This window comes from Ruditapes philippinarum, unplaced genomic scaffold (genome assembly GCF_026571515.1).
Source record: "Ruditapes philippinarum isolate M1 unplaced genomic scaffold, ASM2657151v2 ctg3009_1_1_1_1, whole genome shotgun sequence".
Taxonomy (NCBI): Eukaryota; Metazoa; Mollusca; class Bivalvia; order Venerida; family Veneridae; genus Ruditapes; species Ruditapes philippinarum.
In genome coordinates this window covers 48730-69667 of record NW_026855695.1, presented here as the reverse complement: position 1 = coordinate 69667, position 20938 = coordinate 48730, and the positions used below count along the sequence as shown (strand labels likewise).

The window sequence follows — 20938 nt, the reverse complement described above, 5'->3', positions numbered from 1 at the left end:
TTTCCTTTGGGAAGTAACTGCCACTTTTATGTGCTTCACTATATGTTTGTTTGTTTATTTCATTTTACGCCTTTTCCCAACAGTATTTCAGTCATATAGGCGGGTAGTTTCCTAGCCATCGTTCCTGGAGAGTTACACCAGTACTATACTACCTTCCCCCGGCTAAACTACCAAAGCATCTCCCGGGGATCGAACCCACGCTTCACTATATAACGCAATGGAACGAAACACTTGGTAAATTGTGTCTATGTAAAGCTTCAAAACGATCTTGAATATCGATTAACTTTGTTTGATTCATAATTTTCTTGTCGTGAGAAGGTTGTTTCTAAAGTCTTTCAAGTTTAAAATATTTAATTGAGGAATCAAGAATCTATTTTAAACAGAGTTAAAGCTTTTATCGCTGAATCCCCCAATTTTACCAGTGTCTCCTTGTAACGAAACTCCACAACGTTAAGAGTCACCATTTGACTACATCGCTGTCGGACATATAAAACTAGGTCACAGGGGGTAAACGAATAATATCTTTATCCGGATTTTGCGAACGAGAAATCATGAATTTCAATAGAGGAAGCGTGTTTGAATGTGAATGTTTATCTTTTCAATGACAACTAATTAACATTTAATTCACATAATATTTCCCTTGTCGATGTCTATTTCATACCCAACACAGCGCAATTTTCTTTTCTTTCTTTTTTTCTTACTTTCATTCTTTTTTGATAAGATAAAAACAAATCGTTTATTCACCAAAATATAAATGGTACCTTATATCCAGTTTTGTGTCTAATGGCCAATACACTTACAACGCTACTCAGTGTATGGCTCACTTACCTTAACCAACCATATAAGGGAAAATCGTGGGGAAAAAGTGTACGGAAATTAACGAACTAAATAAATATATATACTTGTGTAATAAACATATCAAGTTAAACTATCGGCTGATCTTATCTCCTACATTTTATATACTGGTTATCTGCTAATCTGAATGTTAGAAAGTGGACAAAAATGAATCGTTCTATAATTTTGAAGCAGTTCTGCTTTGTTTTACTTATAATTGAAGGTAAGTAAATTATATTGATTATGCTTAGTCAGGAATGTAGTGTTACTGAAAGTAAAGGCTTATATTGTGTGATTTTATCTTGTTTCTGAATTTTCGCGCAATTCTAAATACACACAAATGTTTACATAAATATAAAAAATTATATCAGTTGCAATTAATTAAAAATTTTATAACTGAGCATATATAAATCGTCTCATATGTGCATCGCTTTTGGTCCCGATCGTGTTCAAAATTTTCATTTATAAAATAGAGATATGATATGTTATTTAATTTTACCCATGAAATATGGTGCTATATCAGTCAAATATATTTCATATTTTTTAAAAATAAATATGAAATATAAATATGAAAGAGGGCGGAGTAAAAACTCATATTTATTTTAAGGGACTTCTTCCGCCGTTTTGTTTAAAATCTGATAAATACAAAACAACTTTTTCTTGAATATTGTTTTGAAAACTATCTAGCATGATAGAAAATGGTCTAACTAAGAAAATTAATCCGAACACCAAAATCTTTAATTCAGTAATTAACGCTGTACAGACGTTTAAAGAGTTGTTTACATGGCGTCACAATGTAGCGCCAAACAGCGCGTGCTTACGCATAAATTACTGCGCGCTGTACAATTGCAGTTGGTTTAAACATATTTTATTCTATATATTTACATTATGATGAACAATATTTACACAATACATTTGGGATTGGGCAGAAAGCTATGAAAGCTTATGAGTGTCCTGTCCCAGTTTAAACAATTTACATATATACAGTTCATGGCATTATCATGCACAAAATTCATTTAGTTGAAAATATATCAAAGACATTTTCAAAAAATATGTATTTTGCAATTAATAAATACTTAATATATAGTCATGAGAAGAAAAAAAGCAAAAGAAAAATGAAACAAAATGGAGGTGAAAAAATAAATTTTTGTATGACAGATTAATTTAGTTAGAAGTCGCCGTTTCATTTTCACCTAGGAATGTGCAATCGAAAAGACACTGTTTATTAACGGAGACAAAAGAATGTAATAAGAATCTTAATTGATAGTTATAAAGTACAATTATGTAATTACGAAAAAAAACAACAACAAAAAACTACCAGCTAATATTGACAAAAAAACAAAAAAAAAATGAGAAAGAAAAGGAGTGGTGGATGAACAATAATAAAGCAACAGGAGTAAACAAAGATGCATTATATAGTAACTATGTATGTTTAGATGAACAAGCGTAAGTAAGACTTGGGGTACGCGCTAAAAGCGCTTCGTTTCTCGGATGTATTTTTGAACAGCTGTAAAGATAGATACATTAGACTCGTAAGATAAAGAAGTGTTTCCAGTAAGAATGACATTTAAAGAAGGATTACAAAATTGGAAATAGCCGTTATTAATTCTGGTCGAAGGTTAGTATATTTAGGGCATTCCAAGAAATAGTGATAAGCATTTTCTCTCGGACCACATTCGCAAAATGGAGATTCGATAATATTCTTTTCAAATAGATCGGCAGAAAGCGAGCTGCAGTGAGTGCGTAATCTTGTGTGAAAAAATTTGAAGTTTGCGATCACCAGAAAGAAAATAAGCAGGCACACTTGGCAAATCATTATTAAGAAGGCGCTTAAAAGAAGCTAAGGTTGGGGCATTTTGCGTTTGAGGTGGAAGAGAATTGAAATCTCTGATAACAGAAGGCAAGAATGATTTATAGTAATAATCTGTATTTGTGTGAATATTCTGGTGTGTCGTTTGAGTTCCGGAGTGGGTACCGATGCTCACTACCAACAGACGGAGGGACAAGGTCAGAGAGGTATTTGAGGGGTAAGACATTTTTTCATTTTAAAGAAAAGAATCAATTTATGTTTGTAACGCCTTTTTTCCAAGGATTCCCACCCAACTTCTTTCATGAGTTTATCAATAGACACAAGTTTAGTTGTTCCGGTAATTATTCTAGCTGCTTCTTGGTGAATTTGTTCGAGCTCTTTTTTATCATTTTGATTACAATTGTCAAATAATACATCTCCATATTCTATAATCGGTCTAATAAATGATAGGTATATGATTTGTAGTGAGTTCCTGTCGAGTTGAAATTTTAGTTTTTTCATGACATTTATTCTTTTCCAAGCTTTATTTTTAATGTATTCAATATGTGTTGACCAACGTAAATCATGAGTAAAAGTAATACCTAAGTGTTTGTGATTACGTACTTCTTTTATTTGTGTGTTTTGCATAAAAATAGGAGGATGATTTATAAGTCTGTTTGTTTTACGCGATATTAATAATGATTCTGTTTTAAGGGGATTGAATTTTACCAACCACCTTTCGGCCCAAGAAGTTATGTTTTGCAAATCTGTGTTTAGGATAGTGGAAGCAGTGATAGGGTCTTCTACAACAATAAAGAGATTTGTATCGTCAGCGAAAAGTCTTATATTTGCATTAATATCGATAACAATATCATTAATATAAACAAGAAACAACAGTGGCCCAAGAATAGACCCTTGCGGCACACCAGCGTTTATATAACTAAAAGATGATTTACAACCAGGGAGAACGACTCTCTGTCTTCTGTTCTTGAGATAAGAAGAAAACCAAGAAGAAAGACGACCAGATATGCCGATCGAATTTAATTTGAAAATAAGTCCTTTGTGCCAGACTCGATCAAACGCTTTACTTATATCACAAAAGACAGTTCGTACTTCTTTACCAGAATCAATGGCCTGTGCAAAAGTATTATATAAATATGTTAATTGGTTTGACAGTGGAGTCTCCGGGAACAAAAAACCAGATTGAAGAGATGTCATAATGTTGTTAGATCTCAGAAAATTAAACGTGTGTTTAAATATAATTCTTTCAAAGACTTTGTTGACTGTACTAATTAGGGATATGGGTCTGTAATTATTAACTAAAGACGGGTCACCCGATTTAAAGAGAGGAGAAACATTAGCTTCCTTCCATGCATCTGGAACTTGAGCAATCTGAATAGAATAGTTAAAAAGAGCACTTAAAGGACCACTGAGTTCATGGGAGAGTTCGCGAAGGATTCGATTGTTGATATTGTCAGGACCAGCGGCTTTTCCCAAAGGAAGAGATTTTAGTACCAATTCCACTTCGCCGCCCGGTGTTATACTTATATCATCCAGATGGTTAGTAACGTTAGGTAAATCGGGGAGACGGGGAGCTTCACTTTCATCAATGCGTGTCTGTGTGACAAAAAAGTCGTTCATAAAATTGGCCTTTTCAATGTTGTCAGATATGATAATGTTGTCATCAGAGGTAAGTGGTGGTATTGAGGTAGAATAGGAAGGTTTGATAAATGATTTAAGAAGAGACCACCAACTTTTTGAATTTTGATTTTCCTGCTGTAATTTTTGGGCTAAATTGTCGATATGCTGTTTCTTTGCTACGCGAATTTTTGATATTATGTGATTTCTCAGGGTTCGAAACCGGGCCCAGTAATAAGGTGAATCAGTTTGTTTTGCTTTACGATACAGTCTTTTTCGTTTTCTACTAAGTAATCTTAAGTCGTTTCTAAACCAAGGAGGCTCGTTTTCTCGGATCAATACTTTTCTATTTGGGATACATTGCTTCGAGATATTGATTATGTTGCTGGTTATGTTATTAGTATATTCGTTTATATCTTCATTCTTCAGTGAATCCCAATCACTTACAGAGGCCAAGTGTCTTAAGAAATCGTAATTACCCTTATCAAATATCCAAACATTTCGATAAAAAGAAAGTCGCTTAGGTTTTTTCAAATTTAGTAAACAGTATATAGGACAGTGATACCTGACATCCTGCTGGAGAAAAGGATCGCCAACTCCGCTAGTATGAATGAGATAGTTGTTAGAAGTAAATATAAGGTCAATTATTGACGAAGAAGATTCCGTAAAGTGTGTAGGTGAGTCAATAATCTGATGCAATGACAACTGGCAACATATATCTCTAATTTTCTTAGAAGAAGTACTATTTAGGTTAAAGTCACCCATCATTAAGATATTATCTATACCTGTATCAATAGCCAGATGCATAGAGTCTAAAATCAAGGCATGATGGGCATTGTCTATGTTTGGGGGTCTATAAAAAACTCCGAATAAAATATGTTTGTTTGAAAAGACAATTTCTATCCAAATGCATTCAGTTCCGTTAATTTCAAGATCATCGCGTCTTTTGTAGTGGATATAGTCCTTAACATAAAGTATAACACCGCCGTGGTTATCGGCACGATCTTTCCTTTCGGGATTAGCAAAGGAGTGGAGAAAGAGATCAGAAGTTAAAATATGTGGGCCAAGCCAAGTTTCTGAAAAGCAGAGAATATCAAAATCCTTAAGCTCGGAGTAAATAATATCAAGTTTTAGGGCAATGCTCTGGACGTTGTAATGAACAAAAGAAAGGTTTCGGGAAAGATGAATAAAGTCATTATCAGAGGAAGCCGATGATACTGAAGACGCACTGGATACCGGTCCTGGGTTTTTATGAACATCACCCGAAAGTAGAATTATAGTATGAATATTCCAGACTTGAACAAGCAAGAAAAGCATTACGATGGAACAGACTACAATGGACGAAAAGATAAAGTTGGAGTGCTGTTTCTTACTAGGTGGATGTTTGCGACGAGTAAGTGGTAGAGATTAGTGTTGGGAATCGGAAGACAAACTCATAATCGATTAATCGGAACAATCGGATAGGCTCTCCGATCAATTAATCGGAATAATCGGACTGAATGTTTTCCAGCATAACTAATTAGAAAATAGAAATCATTATAACTTTTATTTAATATAAATTAATGCTTTATCTAATTGTCTGTTTAACGTATTACAAAATACAAACTCTTCAGTCAGGACACAGTTTACATACATGTAATGATTTTCATATTCATATTCAGAAAAATCAATGTGTCCCTGTTGCCAGCATTTACTTATTTAATCAAAAATAAAGTTTTTATTTAAGTGCCTATTTCACAATCGAGCTAAAATAAATATGGTTAAACTAAGGAAATTTTGACATTCAGGGTTCCAATTCCTGTGGGAACTATTCATGGACATATAAATTATAATAAATTAATAACTGCTACCAATAATTGATAAAATGTATCTATGTGATTAATAAATTAATTTAATATGCATGATCAGGAATAAAAATGTAAGTTACCATTTCACATAAAAAATTTAATTATTTTATTTCATTTTTAATAACAGAATCGCCGTACCATAAACAGTGTCATGGTATATATAAGTTTAGAAGCCTTTTAAATTTATTATTTAACATTATAAATGGACAGAGTAACGAAGATTGTTACAGTAAAATACAGAACCAGAATCCGATTTTAATTTAAAGGGGTGGGGTACCTTTATTTGCATATCATTTACCACAAAGCTTGCACACAAATTTAGCCATGTCAAAGATAACAACTTGTCAAGGGTAGCGGATCCTTCAATATTCAGCTTGTGGAAACCAAAATGTTTCCAGACATTTAATGATGTTTTCGTGAAGATTGAAGAGTATTCAAATTAAATAGCGCAAAGCTAAAAAACTACGAAAAATAACTAGCACAAAGGAACAAAAATTAACACTAAGCGACAATCGATTCTGTTCGACCATAATCGATGTCGGCGACATTATCAACATACCGATCTATAATCGAATAGCGGCGACAATCGGACCATCACTAGTAGAGATATATTTTTGAAAGTTAAATCATGAGCGGAGATACTTAACCTAATGCATATTGGAATATAGCTGAGAAATGTGAATGTGAATAATAGTGATTGTAGAAGTAGAAATCTAAACATGAAGCGGATGCGAAACGCTCTCTCTGTAGTTGGCGGTGTCTGTCTTTTATGTTTCATGTGATTTCGGACAACAAAAAAAGAAATTTATCAGTAGCCAATACAACAGAGAGAGGTATAGAATCACGAAATGCTATAATCAAGCATCTTATTGGATACTCAGACAATGTTATGTTCATCCTTAAGAAACAAAGAAGGGGAGAGAAGAGCAAAAATATAAATGAAAACATGTTATATTGCGATGTTAATTGGAAATTGATTATTGTCATAATAAAGAGAATAACAAAAATCTGAAAAAGGAAAAAAATTGAAAACATACTTGTTGGTTGGGAGGATAGTTTGTCTGTTGTACTAAATTTTGATAGAATGATAAATGTTTAGATTATTTTAAGTGAAAAAAAAAATTTTTCTTATGCGATCATTGTAGGTATGAGTTACACATTTACGCATGTTTTTTAATCATAAAATTTATTTCAAGAATAATAAGACAGAAAATAAATACTAGTTCCTATTAACATTAATGTAAAAAAGCGTGAAGAGCGAATAATTCTATAAGTAGGTCGTAATCTAATGTGCTAAATATAATTTTGTTAAGGATATTGAAAAAAGAAAAAAAAGTAATGATATTAGAAAATTGTTTAACAGTAAAGGATTCGTACATATAACATATTGTCATGAACGACATATAAATATAAATATATCAACTTATTAAACGTGGTCATGTCTACATTTACTTATATCGTCATCATGTGATATAACATAAAACCATCGGCAAATAGAAGATAATTGTACAAGATCAATATCATATCATACATACACAATAATATAAACATGCCATTAATATAACATTCACGGTACCATCAACAATGTCTACACTTTGTACATTATCATTATCATGTTATATATATTTCACAGTGACATATACAAGTCATTCAATACACAAAAATCCATCATCAGGCCATTTTTATGTTACTAAATTATTATATCTGCAAGGCATTAATGTAATGCAAATCAAAACCATTACCATACCACATGCTACGCAATACCATAATAATGGTATGCATGTTATACAAAGCCATTACTGCTATATGTAAAAAAAAAAAAAAATCTATAAGTGCCTAACATACCACATAATTCCATTATATATATAAAAAATTATATATATTTATAACTCGAGCCCATTCAAATGACATATAAGAATGAGCATAAACATGTCATATATGATGCCATATAACAAGAAGAACATGAAATAAACATGTCATATAACGGTATATTGCACCATTGTCATGATATATGTGTAATTGTGAAATAAATTTACTTATACGATCAGAAAAAAGTATGAGTTACGCATGTTGTTTTCAAAATCTTAAAGTTGATTCCGAAAAAAAAAGATAGAAAATAGATAATAGTCTCTCAAACTAGTTTATAATAATATTAGTACAAAAAGCTTCACGTGCAAATGATTGATTCCATAAGAAGGTCGTGATCTAATGTACAAAAGATCATTTCTATAAAGATATTGAGAAAAGGAAAAAAAGTAATAATATTAGAAAATTGTTGACAGTAAGGAATTCGTACATGCTACAAAGTGTCATGAACGACATATAAAAATATATGCATCAACATATTAAACATGGTAATGTCTTCATTTACTTATATCGCCATTGTACAACATAAAAAGCATATCATACCTACAAAGCAATACAAAGATACTATTTATATAGCGTTTACAGTACCATCAACATAGTGACATACTGTCATACTAAAACGCAAACATGCTAAAGAACAGGGTTTACAGTATATAGTTTTCATCATGTTACGCATGTTTTTTAATATTGTAATAAAGACTTTTTGACTTCGCAGACATGTAGTGACTTCTATGAACCGTTATAATTATGTCATATATCCTACGTTACATTTATTTAGTCATTATTTAGATGTACGTTATAAGTATATCAAAAATTTAATTAACCGTATAAGTGCTGTATTGGATTTTATCCGGTATTTACATAAGATCTGTGAAAATCATAATCAAGTATTTAAAACATAGAACAAATTTTACATGCAAAAATGTGTATTCAGATAACACTGATAAATAAGCGTGGCTTTCGGTATTTTGACAACACCTCAATCATAGATTATAGTATATCAATAGCACAAGTATTGCATGATCACGTGATTTATATTTAGTTTATAGATAGATTTAGTATGACACACTAGTACTGTCTGTTCAAATCAGCGATCAAATCTTACTAGGTCGTCACTATTGGTTATTCGGTTGCAATTGCAGTTGGTAGCAAGCAAGGGGATTCGTTACCATTTTCTTTGATAATGAAATTAAATAAAAAGGTTATTTTTTCGTTTTTTTGTGAAATATGGTATATATTTTCACTCAACATGATAAAATGCTACATATTTTCACTCGCCGTACCGGCTCGTGAAAATATGTGGCATTTTATCATGTTTCGTGAAAATATATTCCATATTTCACGCAAACGAAAAAATATCCTCTTAATATTCCGTTTATCTAATAACGTAACAAATAAAATATTAACATATTGCACAATATATCTTATTGTGCTTGAACACATAAAAATTAGATATGACTGTACCACCACATTATCAGAACAGTGGAGTGATGGTAGATCATTTATGGCAGGATTCTCTTTCGAAACAATTCGCACTGGTGCGATAACTGGTTATGATACCCAGGAAGCAGTCAACAGACGTGACGTGGCGTGTCCATGTCCGCTAAATTAGCTTTCAACAAACAAAACAAAAACAGACTTAAATGAGATGCGGGATAAATAAAATCACCGCATAAGATGGATTGGTGGCTCAATAGGTAGAGTGTTGGACTGTGAATCGGGCGACCCAGGACCGATGCGGTGGTTGAACTGTGCTCTGATAAAATTAATGTGGCTTACTGTCGTGATCCGGAGTGAAAACTACCAACACCACCACAATAGACCAACGCCCAGTTACTTGCAAGGATTGTTCAATTTTAGGCACAGATATATCCCAAATGTATGTTGCATATCAGGATGTTATTTTTACTATGCCTGAAAATTATACCTTGCATTTGGGTGTCATTTTGGCGCATTTTAGAATGAACTGCATTCATAAGATGTTGTCATTCGCTCGTTATGAATGAAGTTGTAAATTTAATCGCTACTGTAGGAAAAAAGTAACGGATAAAATGATATTAACTTTCATGAAAAAAAATAATTTGAGGTAAACATTGCAACATTGACATTCCGCAAATGATGCCTTTGATACATGCACATGCACTAAATTTGTTAAAAGTAGTATGTGTATAAAACACAAACTGCGCTTACATGCTTCTGTAGATACAATTTGTGTTGCATCTCTATAAACAGCCATAATTTATATTGGAAAATTCAAAACAGGTACTTGCCAAACCTGCCCAAAACCCAAGGGAAACAACTGTCTCCCGAACAGGAGTCCACCTACATCCTGTATTACACAAGTTGAGGATGGTACGAGATTAACGTGGTTCGACATGCAGGAAAATTGTGGTAAAGACGAAGGGAGACTGGTATGGCTTAGAGATGATTTCACTGCTAGTAGTTTAGCAGCCACTGAATCATCGCTGACCGGCGCAAGCTTTACGACCACAGATTTTCTTGTGATTGGCCTTCTACACTCAATGAAAAGAGATCATTTGAATTTCTGGAGGAACCCTTATAGTAGTAAGTAGAACATGTGACTATCAAATGTTATTTCTAAAAAGGTTTATAACACCGCACTTATGGATCAAACGCACTTTGGGGTCAAATCGAGAAATGAGCCCTTAAGTGCGTTAATTTGCAACATTTCAACGCACTTTGGGTTCCATATTTCTGAGAGTGTCAACTCAGTTCTGCTTAAGTATTGAATACTCACTTATTTTCCATTTTCAACCTTAAAATATTTAAGGTGGAGTTTAAGATGACGGTCAGTAATTAGATACAACATTGTGTAATCAAATATTCTTACTTTGTGCTATTTAAAAATGTATTTGTTGCTTACTAAATGTAAGTGAGTTACCACTATAAATATCACGAAAATTTTGACAATATATATACAATGTACTATTCAAATTGTAAAATTTTATGTATTCTTTAAAATTGTAGATGTTTCGAGGAGCATTCTAGAAAAATTTACTCACACTCCGTTTGCTTTTAATTGATAACATCGCCGCGCACCATTTATAAAGTTCAAAGTTTCAAAGTTTTATTCATATCAAACCAGAAGGTCAACGACCCATGTGGCAAAATGCACAGTACAAATTACAAATATGGCAATTTACATACTAGCATATAAGACCTGCATAAATAATATTAACGAACATATTTCCGTATCAGTGTATGTAACAGTAAACAAAACTTATTTAGCAAAAGGTATAGAGTTTTGCATATATAACAGTTTACATAATTACAAACATATAGAAATGAAAACTGATGACAGATATGAATATAAACTGTCCAAAATACATAGATAACTAAGTGATATATGCAGTTTACCGAAAATAAAGCATATTACGATTTTAGTATTTCTGGTAACAATGATTCGCTGAATGAGTAAGATAATATATTATCTGAGAAGACCATATTTGTCAGCCTTGTCCGAAAAACGAAGGCAACAAGATTGACATATGGTAAAACAAATAGTTGCTTAGCAATATCGTGTATACACTAAAATAAAAGATATATTTACTAATTTCATTTTACAATCACTTAAGTTGCACAGTTGACAAAGTTTACTGCACCTTAATTACCTTAATAACGTTGAATGAAAATAGTGTTGTTCCTAACATTAAAAGCTTTTTCAATATAACATGCAAGACGTTTTATAATAGTATCATTATCAGAGTTCATAAGAGCAATAAATTTTATCATATTTGGGTGTCTCCAATAATATGGCGATATAAACTGCTTTCTTAGGTTAATATATCTATTACATTGTAAAACAAAGTGAAACTCGTCCTCTAAAACATTACATTCAGAACATTTGCGATCATCATAAGGAATAGCCCTTGGCTGGTGCCATCTACCTGTTTCAACATATAATCTGTGTGATGACATACGTAATGGTAACAAAGATATACGAAACTTTTTAAAATTTAAAATATTTAAGTACGGTTGAAAGCAAAAATTGCTAATGTTTCTAAAAAAGATTGCTCTAGTGGAATTGTTTGGTCTATAATTCCATTTCTGAACAAACTGGTCTTTTATTCTTTCTTTGACATTTAACAAAAACGATCGACATCACCAACTGTTTGAAATATCCATGCGTCTATGAAATCCAATTCACAAAGTAAGTTTTTAACTAACGTACACCAATTTCTCCTATTAGGATTATAAAGAACATCATTATATAACATATTATATACTTTTTTAACATATTTGTGATCTGACATATACAAAATTTTTATCCAATATTTAATAATGTTATAAAATCTTATGTTTTGTAATGACATTCGACCTAAGTCTGCATAAACAAAATCATTTTGAGTGGATTTCTTTACACCCAATAAACGTTTACAAAATTGTGTTAATTCCCTCAATGGTAACACCGGGGTGAAATCCCCAGACCTCAGAACAATTACAAATAGGTAGGACTAACTTATCAAATAATTCTAATCTATGTTTTACAGATACATCAGTAAATTTATATAGATATTTGTTCATTTTAAATATTGCCTTTAACCCTTGGCCAGCTTAAGTATTTTGTGCATCAGCAAAACAACCAGATGTCGTAAATACGATCCCTAGATATACAAAACGATTAACGATCTCAATGTTATTTTTACCATATATAAACTGCAAATTTGCTCGAAGGCGCCCACCCTATCTAGATATAAGTATTTTAGTCTTTGATGTATTTACTAACAACTTTTATCTATTACAGTAATCATATTGTAAGTCTAAACTAGATTGCAAATTTGTTTCACTATCAGCAAATATATCAATATCATCTGCATATAAAATAAGGAACATTTTAAAGGTATCTACACTAATGCCATCAAGGTTACTATGAACAAAAATGTCTTCAATATCATTTAAGAACATAGAAAATAAAAATGGGGATAAACATTCCCCTTGTCTCACACCTAAGATACATTCAAAACTATCACTTAATTGATTTAAGTATTTTACCCTAGATTTAACACTTTAATTGAAACATCGAACGCATTATATTTTAAATATTTCCCCTAATACCTAATTTTATAAGTTTTGTCCAAAGGCAGTCCCTACTAACATAATCAAAAGCTTTTCTGAAATCTATAAAAGCACAAAATAATTTTCTTCCACTATTTATGACATGATTAATAAGCCCATGAAGTACAATAAACAATAAATGAATTGCGCTTTTAGGGCGACTTTGTCGTTATAAAATGTAAGTTTTCAAAATGCGTGAAAGAAAATGAATCAAACACCGGCTATTGTAACTTTCCTTTGCACTTTCCTGTTTGGAAACTTCACGATTTCAACTTCACGAACTCAAGATTTCAATTCACGAAGTTAAAATCATGAATTCACGAAGATAAAATCGTGAAGTTAAAAATTCGAATTCATGAAGTTAAATTCGCGAAGTTGAAATCGTGAATTCGTGAAGTTGAAATCGTGAATTTATTAAGATGAAATCTTGAATTCATAAAGTTAAAATCATGAATTCGCAAATTCCGTATGTTCATGAAGTTGAAATAAATGATTGCAAATTCGTAAAGATGAAAAAGAGAATTTAAGAAGTTCAAATGTCACCACCGGTTTTTCGTAACAAAAATAGATGGATTTTGTATTTTTCGAAAATTAAATTGTACGTGTTTAGAAATAATTTCTGTCGCGAATTGACGTGAATTTCATTTAAAAATGGTAGCAGGATGGCACCCGCTGAAATTTAATTCAATGCAGGTCTGTTCTGAGAATTATTACTTAATTGCATGTTACCTCCCTTTAATATAACTATAAAAAATGATATGGGTCGTCACCAGGTGATAATTTTGATCAGATTGAAATAAGTGTGTCACGCAACCGTTACGTACAACCCTAGTGCATGGGCTAAGCTTAAATACTATGTTATCTAATGAACAATGAATTTTTACACTCAGTACATACCAAACATTTTCATATGTATTATCTCTATGAGAAACATTATTGAATATAAAAATACAATCAATTGCAAAAAGGAAACCAAATAAATTCAACTATCGTCTGCTATTGTATCCGACACACACTGTACACGCCAAAGCCTCTACTTGTAGTTAAATAAGATGGTAAATAAAAATGGGTATGGCAAAATTAAAATAAATATAATACCGCAGCACCATCTCGACATGATAAAAATAATTAGTGTTTAAATGGATACAGCATCCACAGGTGAAGCATGTTGCAGAGCAGCATTATAAATATATATAATTGTATAGGTTTGCATAATATGAAATAAAAACTGTTTAAACCAAATATATGAAGTACAAGTATGCTGTGTATTATGTTATACATGTATAATGTTAAATCTCTGTTTGACAGATGATACACTGTCTTGTGGAACAGACGACACGGGTTTATGTTTGCAATCACCTGCAACAGAGAAACAGTGTAACATGATAGGATGTTGTTGGCTACACGGGAAATGTCAATATCCAGGTATATATTAAATTACCAGTGTGAGATATAAGACGACAAAAATCGACTTATTTAAGAAATAGTACATAGCACTTGGGGCCACATGGAATGATAGTGACCAATCAGTCACCCCGCAAACATTTAACGGACCGAAAGGGTCCTTGCTGACTGGGAGGTCACTATAATGCTTTGAGGTTCGAAGAACTGTTTTAAGCTATTTCTTATATTATACCACACTTTACTAGAATATAATGCTAACAGTTCAACGAGGATCCGAAGAAGTCATATTGTTTAATTGGAAAATTTCTAGTTAATTGTTTGTTTTGCGCGTTTTGTAAATCAATTTGTATTGATTGTAAAAAGCAACAATTTATTCATATCTAAGTAATTTAATGATTTATTCTTTCTAAAACCTTGACGTCTTAAATACAAAATTATCATATGTATGTCTTAGAATTTCAAATTAAATGTGACAGAGAAAAATACAATATTTTAGAGCGTCAATGGCTGCTTGAGAAAACCGGAAGTGACGTCATAGATACAACAGCAATCCCTGGGGGTTCAGACAGAAGTTGCGTTGGACTACAAAGAAGTGACAAGGCTTGGTCATTCAAAGCATTTAGCTGTTCTTCACCGCCGGCTTCAAATACAGGATATGTCTGTGAATACAGTAAATATTTCTTTAAAATCCGACAACTCAATATGACAATACATAAAGCATTTTTTTCTATCATTTTACATAACGAATATATGATTTCTATGTCAAAGAAATATTTTTTTTAAAGTTACATTACTGAAATTCAAAAAGTGAAATTTTGTATACAATTTAGAATCTACATGCATTTATTTTTAATAATTTGATAATTACTAATTGTTATTTCGTATTCAATTGCTTCTTTGGAGCATGACAATTTAAACAGGATTTGTAAAGTATGGAAATATTCATTAGTTCCTTTAGGTATTGTAATTGTAATTGGTTCTTTGGTGCGTTTCAATTTGCACTGGTTCTTAGATATATGGCAATTTGTATTGGTTTTCTGATGTATGGCAACGAAGAGTTAAAGGGCATACGTATACCTTTGTTCACTATCTTTATTCTTGATAAACCGATGCAGTGATTATTAAATAACTCGACAGAAAATTAATTCTCTCGTACTGATCTACCATGTAAATATTTAACTTCAAATATTACGTCTTTGATCATTTTCTATATAGACTTTAAGACTTTTTGAGGCCATGATATATCAAATGGTGGAGTTTTTTGTCAATAATTATCAAAGTTGATATAGACATATAGTTGGCACGTAGAATTTTGTTGTTTATCTCAAACTTAGGTCTAAAAACCAAATAAACATTTATTAACATTCTACTAGGTTTATTTCATAAACCAGATCTTTAAACAAAATCAAAAACTTTCTTTGCCACAAATCTCTTAGAATTTCGTTCAGTTTTGAAAATACCAGTCTTAAAGAGTACGTTCTATCAATAATGAAAATATACGTTTTCTCGATGATATAAATATATATCACTTTAATGTTTTTACTTTACTTTTTAACAATAATGAAAAAATCATTATCTGCGTTTTATCTGCGATAATGAAAATACATAAACGTATCTTTATCACGTTCTTCACGTTCTATAAATAATGAAAAATATCCATCACTTAATGTTTCTACTTCATATTCTATCAATAATAAAAAATATCTACAAGTCATAATAAAATTATCTACAAGACATCACTCAAATAGACTGATGCTAAACATCATGCGAAAAAAATGAAGAATTTAAAGAAATGTCTAAATTAAGGACCATCAAGACATTTCAATGCAAGTATATATAAAATGCTTTGTTTGCAGAGTGTCAGTCAGCCTGGCCGATAAGTCCGTTAAAGAACGTGTCGTGGCCTAGGAGCGGCTCGGCCGGGGTAAGTTCAACACCTGGCACAGTGACGACAACAGTCGGAAGAAACGGGGCTGGAGAGAATTTCAACAATCGAGTACGTTTTGTCATTTTTCATGCAAACATTTTCAATCTAACTATATTTCTTTATCAACATATTTAGTCTGGTTCCTTACTTAATTATATTTCCATTATTATCCATACTGTAAGGGATGGGTAAACCAAGTAACCTCAAATGCTGCATGATGTTGCACTCAACAATAAATGCTGCAATCACTTTTGATATTGTATTTATTACATTACATGTAATTCGTTTTTCGTTAGGGTGAGTTAAATTTACATGATAAAAATGAATTAAATTCACATGATGAAAATGTGAAATTGCGTAATTGATTTGAATCTGAACTTCTAATATGTTTAAAAGGTTTGTTCAACATACACACGATTAATGTATATGAGTGATAGCTGATTAAATTCTTTATATTTCAGGAGATGATCGCGATTTCCTACGTCACTGTGTGTCTTATGCTACTGTTTAAGTAATGTGATATGGACTGACCGGACTACTTTATTTCGCTTTTTATTAGTTACACAAACTCTCCAAAACGCTTGTAAAATAAGACTTTAGTTTTCTATGTTAAATGGACTATCGTTATTTATAAAACAAACTTCAAACAACTCATAGCAATTTATCTTAAAGATAAAACATCAAGTATCAATACTTAAAAGTATTTGATATTTAGGTATTTCAAAGCGTTAATATGTCTCCTTAAAGATAAACAGTCAAGTAGACGTGATTATATTTGAATTAAACGAAATTGAAACAAAAAATAAATTGATCCCTGGTGAACTTAATTTGTCTATCATTTCAAATGTGTTTAATTGATAGTTTTTTCTTATAGTAACTGATCTGTTTCTAATACTTTCAGTGTTAAATGTACTTTATTTCTATATAATAATAAAAACATACAGCATTTTGATAAGGCATTGGCATGTACATATTATATAATAACTTGTAAACAAATTTGAAACTCCAGCGACTACTTTACAAAGATGAAAGGCAACCGTCAACAAATAAAGGCTATATCAGCCTGGTCTGGTCTGTCATTAAATAAGGCACTGACCAATATTCTAATTGTTAGCTGTTAACAAGGCTGTCTTGTAGACCTGTAGTTAATATTGCCATTTTAACCGTTGTTTGTTTCTTTTTTAAACCACCATTATTGCTGGAATTGACCCCACCCCCGCCACTTATCCTATTCCTACGTGCCTACTTCCTCTCACTGGTGTCTATAGACCTTTTTACAATACGATTTTTCCATAGCAACCGATGTTGCATTTCGCGCATGCGCATTCTGCGTAGGGCAAAAGCGCAATAACGATAGACTACATTTAGCGTACTTGAAGGCTATAAAAGACGTGATTAAAAGTTATGTCACCCAGAAAACAGAATTTTTGTGATGAATTAAAGTGGTAAGTACTTCAAACGTGAATTGATATTTATAACAGATATATAAAGTTAGCGGGACTAATAATTCAATGACCAAAAAGTCCTGTTCAAGGTATCATACAATGACTTTTTCGTCAGTAATTTAAATTGAAACAGCAGGGTGTTAAAGATACAATTTTATTACCCATGTATTACATAATATTAGACAATCCTATATTCCTTCGAAAGTGGTTTGGCAAGGCGGTAAGTGTCAGACGGATTGACACGTGATCGAGTGACCGCTTAATTGATATTTGCCAGCTATAGTTTTCAGTATCATTCAATCGGGGCGTCTTAGTACCATGACATATTTAATCACATAAAATTATGAAATCATCGTAATTTAAGTTACTTTTTAAGTTTATACCATCGATGTTTATTAATTTTGTAAAGTGACAATTAAATAGTGTACGTGGCGTGTATTTTAGGTGTCGGCCCGGTGAATTTTCGTATTCCTTGTCTATAGTAAATCATTCACATTTGAGGCTTAATTCTGGATTCCACTGTTCTTGTTGAATTATATACTGTCTTCAACTTTAAACATCAACATTATCAGTCAAATGAGGCCCAAAATATAATAGGTTAGCCATCTACTTTTTTCAAAATCTTCATTCTGTTGTAACACTGTTTAAATTCACCACTTTAAAAACTCCTGACTGCTGGTGGGTGGTCCATCTTTAATCCTTCCGCCAACAAATGAGTTCCTGGAGAATACACAAAACACAACTTTTAAAGTCATCATATAACACACAAAACTACACACATGCAATAAATACACATTAATTATGACCAATCTAACTAGAGATGACTTAAATTGGGCCACTTCAAAATTTTAAAGAACTACTTTCTAGACAAAGGGTTCGGTCTAATTCCGTACCGGGTTGAGACCTTTAATGTTTTACGAGAAACCGGATAAAATGTGTGTTATTTTATAACCCATCTTAATCTATCAAGAGTTTGAAACATTATTTAAATATATCTATGTGTCTTAAAAAGTTTCTGCTTGGCATCACAGTCAAGTCGGATAAAGGATAATATTAGGTAAGCTGAAAACTAAAAATACATTAATTATCACGTGTTCCGACTTATTTTCAGAATAATAATTAATACACCTCTATTTTAAATGTTATAAAATTTCTTTAGTTTTTATAAGAACAATTTTAACAACAATTAAATTGACTTCTTTATTTGATAATATATATCGTATCGATTTATTCAGGGAATAGACATATACACATACAATTTTATCACAGATATCAACTTGCATAAATATAAAAACACACACATAAATGCAACAAAAATTATTATAAGATTAATTAATGAGTATATTCTATGTAACCCTAGGTTAGCCCATTAAGCTAAAAGCTTATTTCCAATGGGGTCCATTTTCTGTAAAATTATTACACTAACTTACATAATAATAAATGAGTTATAAAGAAGTTAAAATAAATGACAATTTTCAACAATCAAGACACATTTTTCAATATAATAAGACAAGTACATTGTACACAAACAAAAAGAAATAAATTTTGTTTAAACTAAAACATATCAAGTACACATAAACATGTTACAAAACCTTATCATAAGTTACACATCAATTTAATAATAAATAAACATATTATTCACTTGTTTATCATTTTCATTACTTAAAAAAAGTTTTACTTTCGTTTTAAATGTTTGGATATTGTCAATTGATCTAATGTTATCTGGTAAAGAATTCCAGTCTTTTATGGCATTGTAGAAAAATGATGTTCTTGATTTACATTAAAATTATAACTAAAATAGCATATCTTAACCATATCAAGAGTTTGAAACAAATTGGGATTTAAATAAGATCTATTCTGTGACAAATAAGTTAAACGGGTGAACCTTAATTCTGCTTGGCATCGACAGGATCAAGTCGTGTTATAAACCATAACCTTATAATTTGAAGCTAGTGTTTAAAGCTGGCTAAAGGGAACATAAAAAATACATTAATGTATCAACGTTGTTTCTGACTTATATTTCAGAAGTAAGAATAATTAATACACCTTCTATTTTAAAATGTTATAAATTTCTTGAGTTTTTTTATAAGAACAATTAACAAACAATTAAATTGGCTTCTTTATTGATAATATATATATTTCGACATTTTTTACAACAATTATCTCATTGTCATGTCCGTGATCGTAAGGGGGAATTCTTAAACAATCGTCTTTTCCGTGCCTTTTTGTGGCAACGCAATAAATGTATCTTTCATGCTTGTGTAAAAAGCTAGTTTATATGATTTCCTAACTTTTACCTTAAACTAACTCGGAATTATCAATGAACTTCTACTACATTTCTATTGTAGGGCAACGCTTTTTTGCCCTACACAGATTGCGCATGCGCGAGAAAATACTGCTTCCGGTCAATTTTTCATAGCAACGGACCGCGTTGTAAAAAGGTCTATAACTGTGTGAAGTTTGAAGAAGAATCCATCGATAGTTTATAAGTGTTATCCTAGACAAGAATTTTTTAGTTAAAAAAAGCAAATGGGAGGACGGGAAATTGACAAGGATGTGAGCATGCAAGAAAAGTGCTGTGCATTGTTGCCCATCGAGATTGTATGCACGAAAATGCATTTACTTGTTTTGATAACATTATTATGGAGTTCATACTTGAATCAGCATGTAACTTTATTGTAATCTAATTTTGATAAGCAGACGGTAAAACTTTGACACCGATTCATTCTCGTACAACGTCAACAAGCACTTCAACTGCAAGTACTTGATCAAGTAAATCTTTGAAGAAAACAAATAAATTACCAGATGAAGATTAGCCAAGTTTGTAAGTCATAAAATGAATGGTTAGACTTACAAAATGACTTTGAAAAAAAAGATTCCGCTTGCAGTATTGGCTATAATATGTTTGAATGCATTGTTGTAGAATAATGGGCGGTTCAAGTGCGCAGGAATATACATGTACTCATGCAGGCCAGTAGACCTGAGCGATTAATTACAAATCATTTGAACAATAAACAATGCATTATAGTAGTACAAACAATACAAGGCAGTCTGAAGGACAGCTAAATCCCCTTCTGCAGTGAACATGAATGTGAACCATGACCTTGATGTT

The 20938-nt window shown here is 31.7% G+C and overlaps 1 protein-coding gene across 1 annotated transcript; it reads left to right on the top strand.

Moving 5' to 3' along the window:
• Window positions 1-904: 904 nt before the first annotated feature.
• Window positions 905-17203, top strand: LOC132744129 (uncharacterized). The gene is made up of 6 exons (XM_060732747.1): window positions 905-1057; window positions 10237-10539; window positions 14359-14475; window positions 14951-15124; window positions 16311-16450; window positions 16843-17203. Exons 1-6 carry the CDS (start codon window positions 1003-1005, stop codon window positions 16894-16896), a joined length of 843 nt encoding a protein of 280 aa, XP_060588730.1. The 5' UTR covers window positions 905-1002; the 3' UTR covers window positions 16897-17203.
• The last annotated feature ends 3735 nt before the right edge of the window (window positions 17204-20938 follow it).

What these genes read in the sequence shown, in the direction of transcription:
- LOC132744129 (XM_060732747.1), top strand. Translation starts at nt 1,003, where the DNA reads ATGAATCGTTCTATAATTTTGAAGCAGTTCTGCTTTGTTTTACTTATA. An exon ending in TGTTTTACTTATAATTGAAG is followed by an intron (nt 1,058 to 10,236) that starts GTAAGTAAATTA and finishes AATTCAAAACAG; the next exon opens with GTACTTGCCAAACCTGCCCA. An exon ending in GAGAGAATTTCAACAATCGA is followed by an intron (nt 16,451 to 16,842) that starts GTACGTTTTGTC and finishes TTTATATTTCAG; the next exon opens with GAGATGATCGCGATTTCCTA.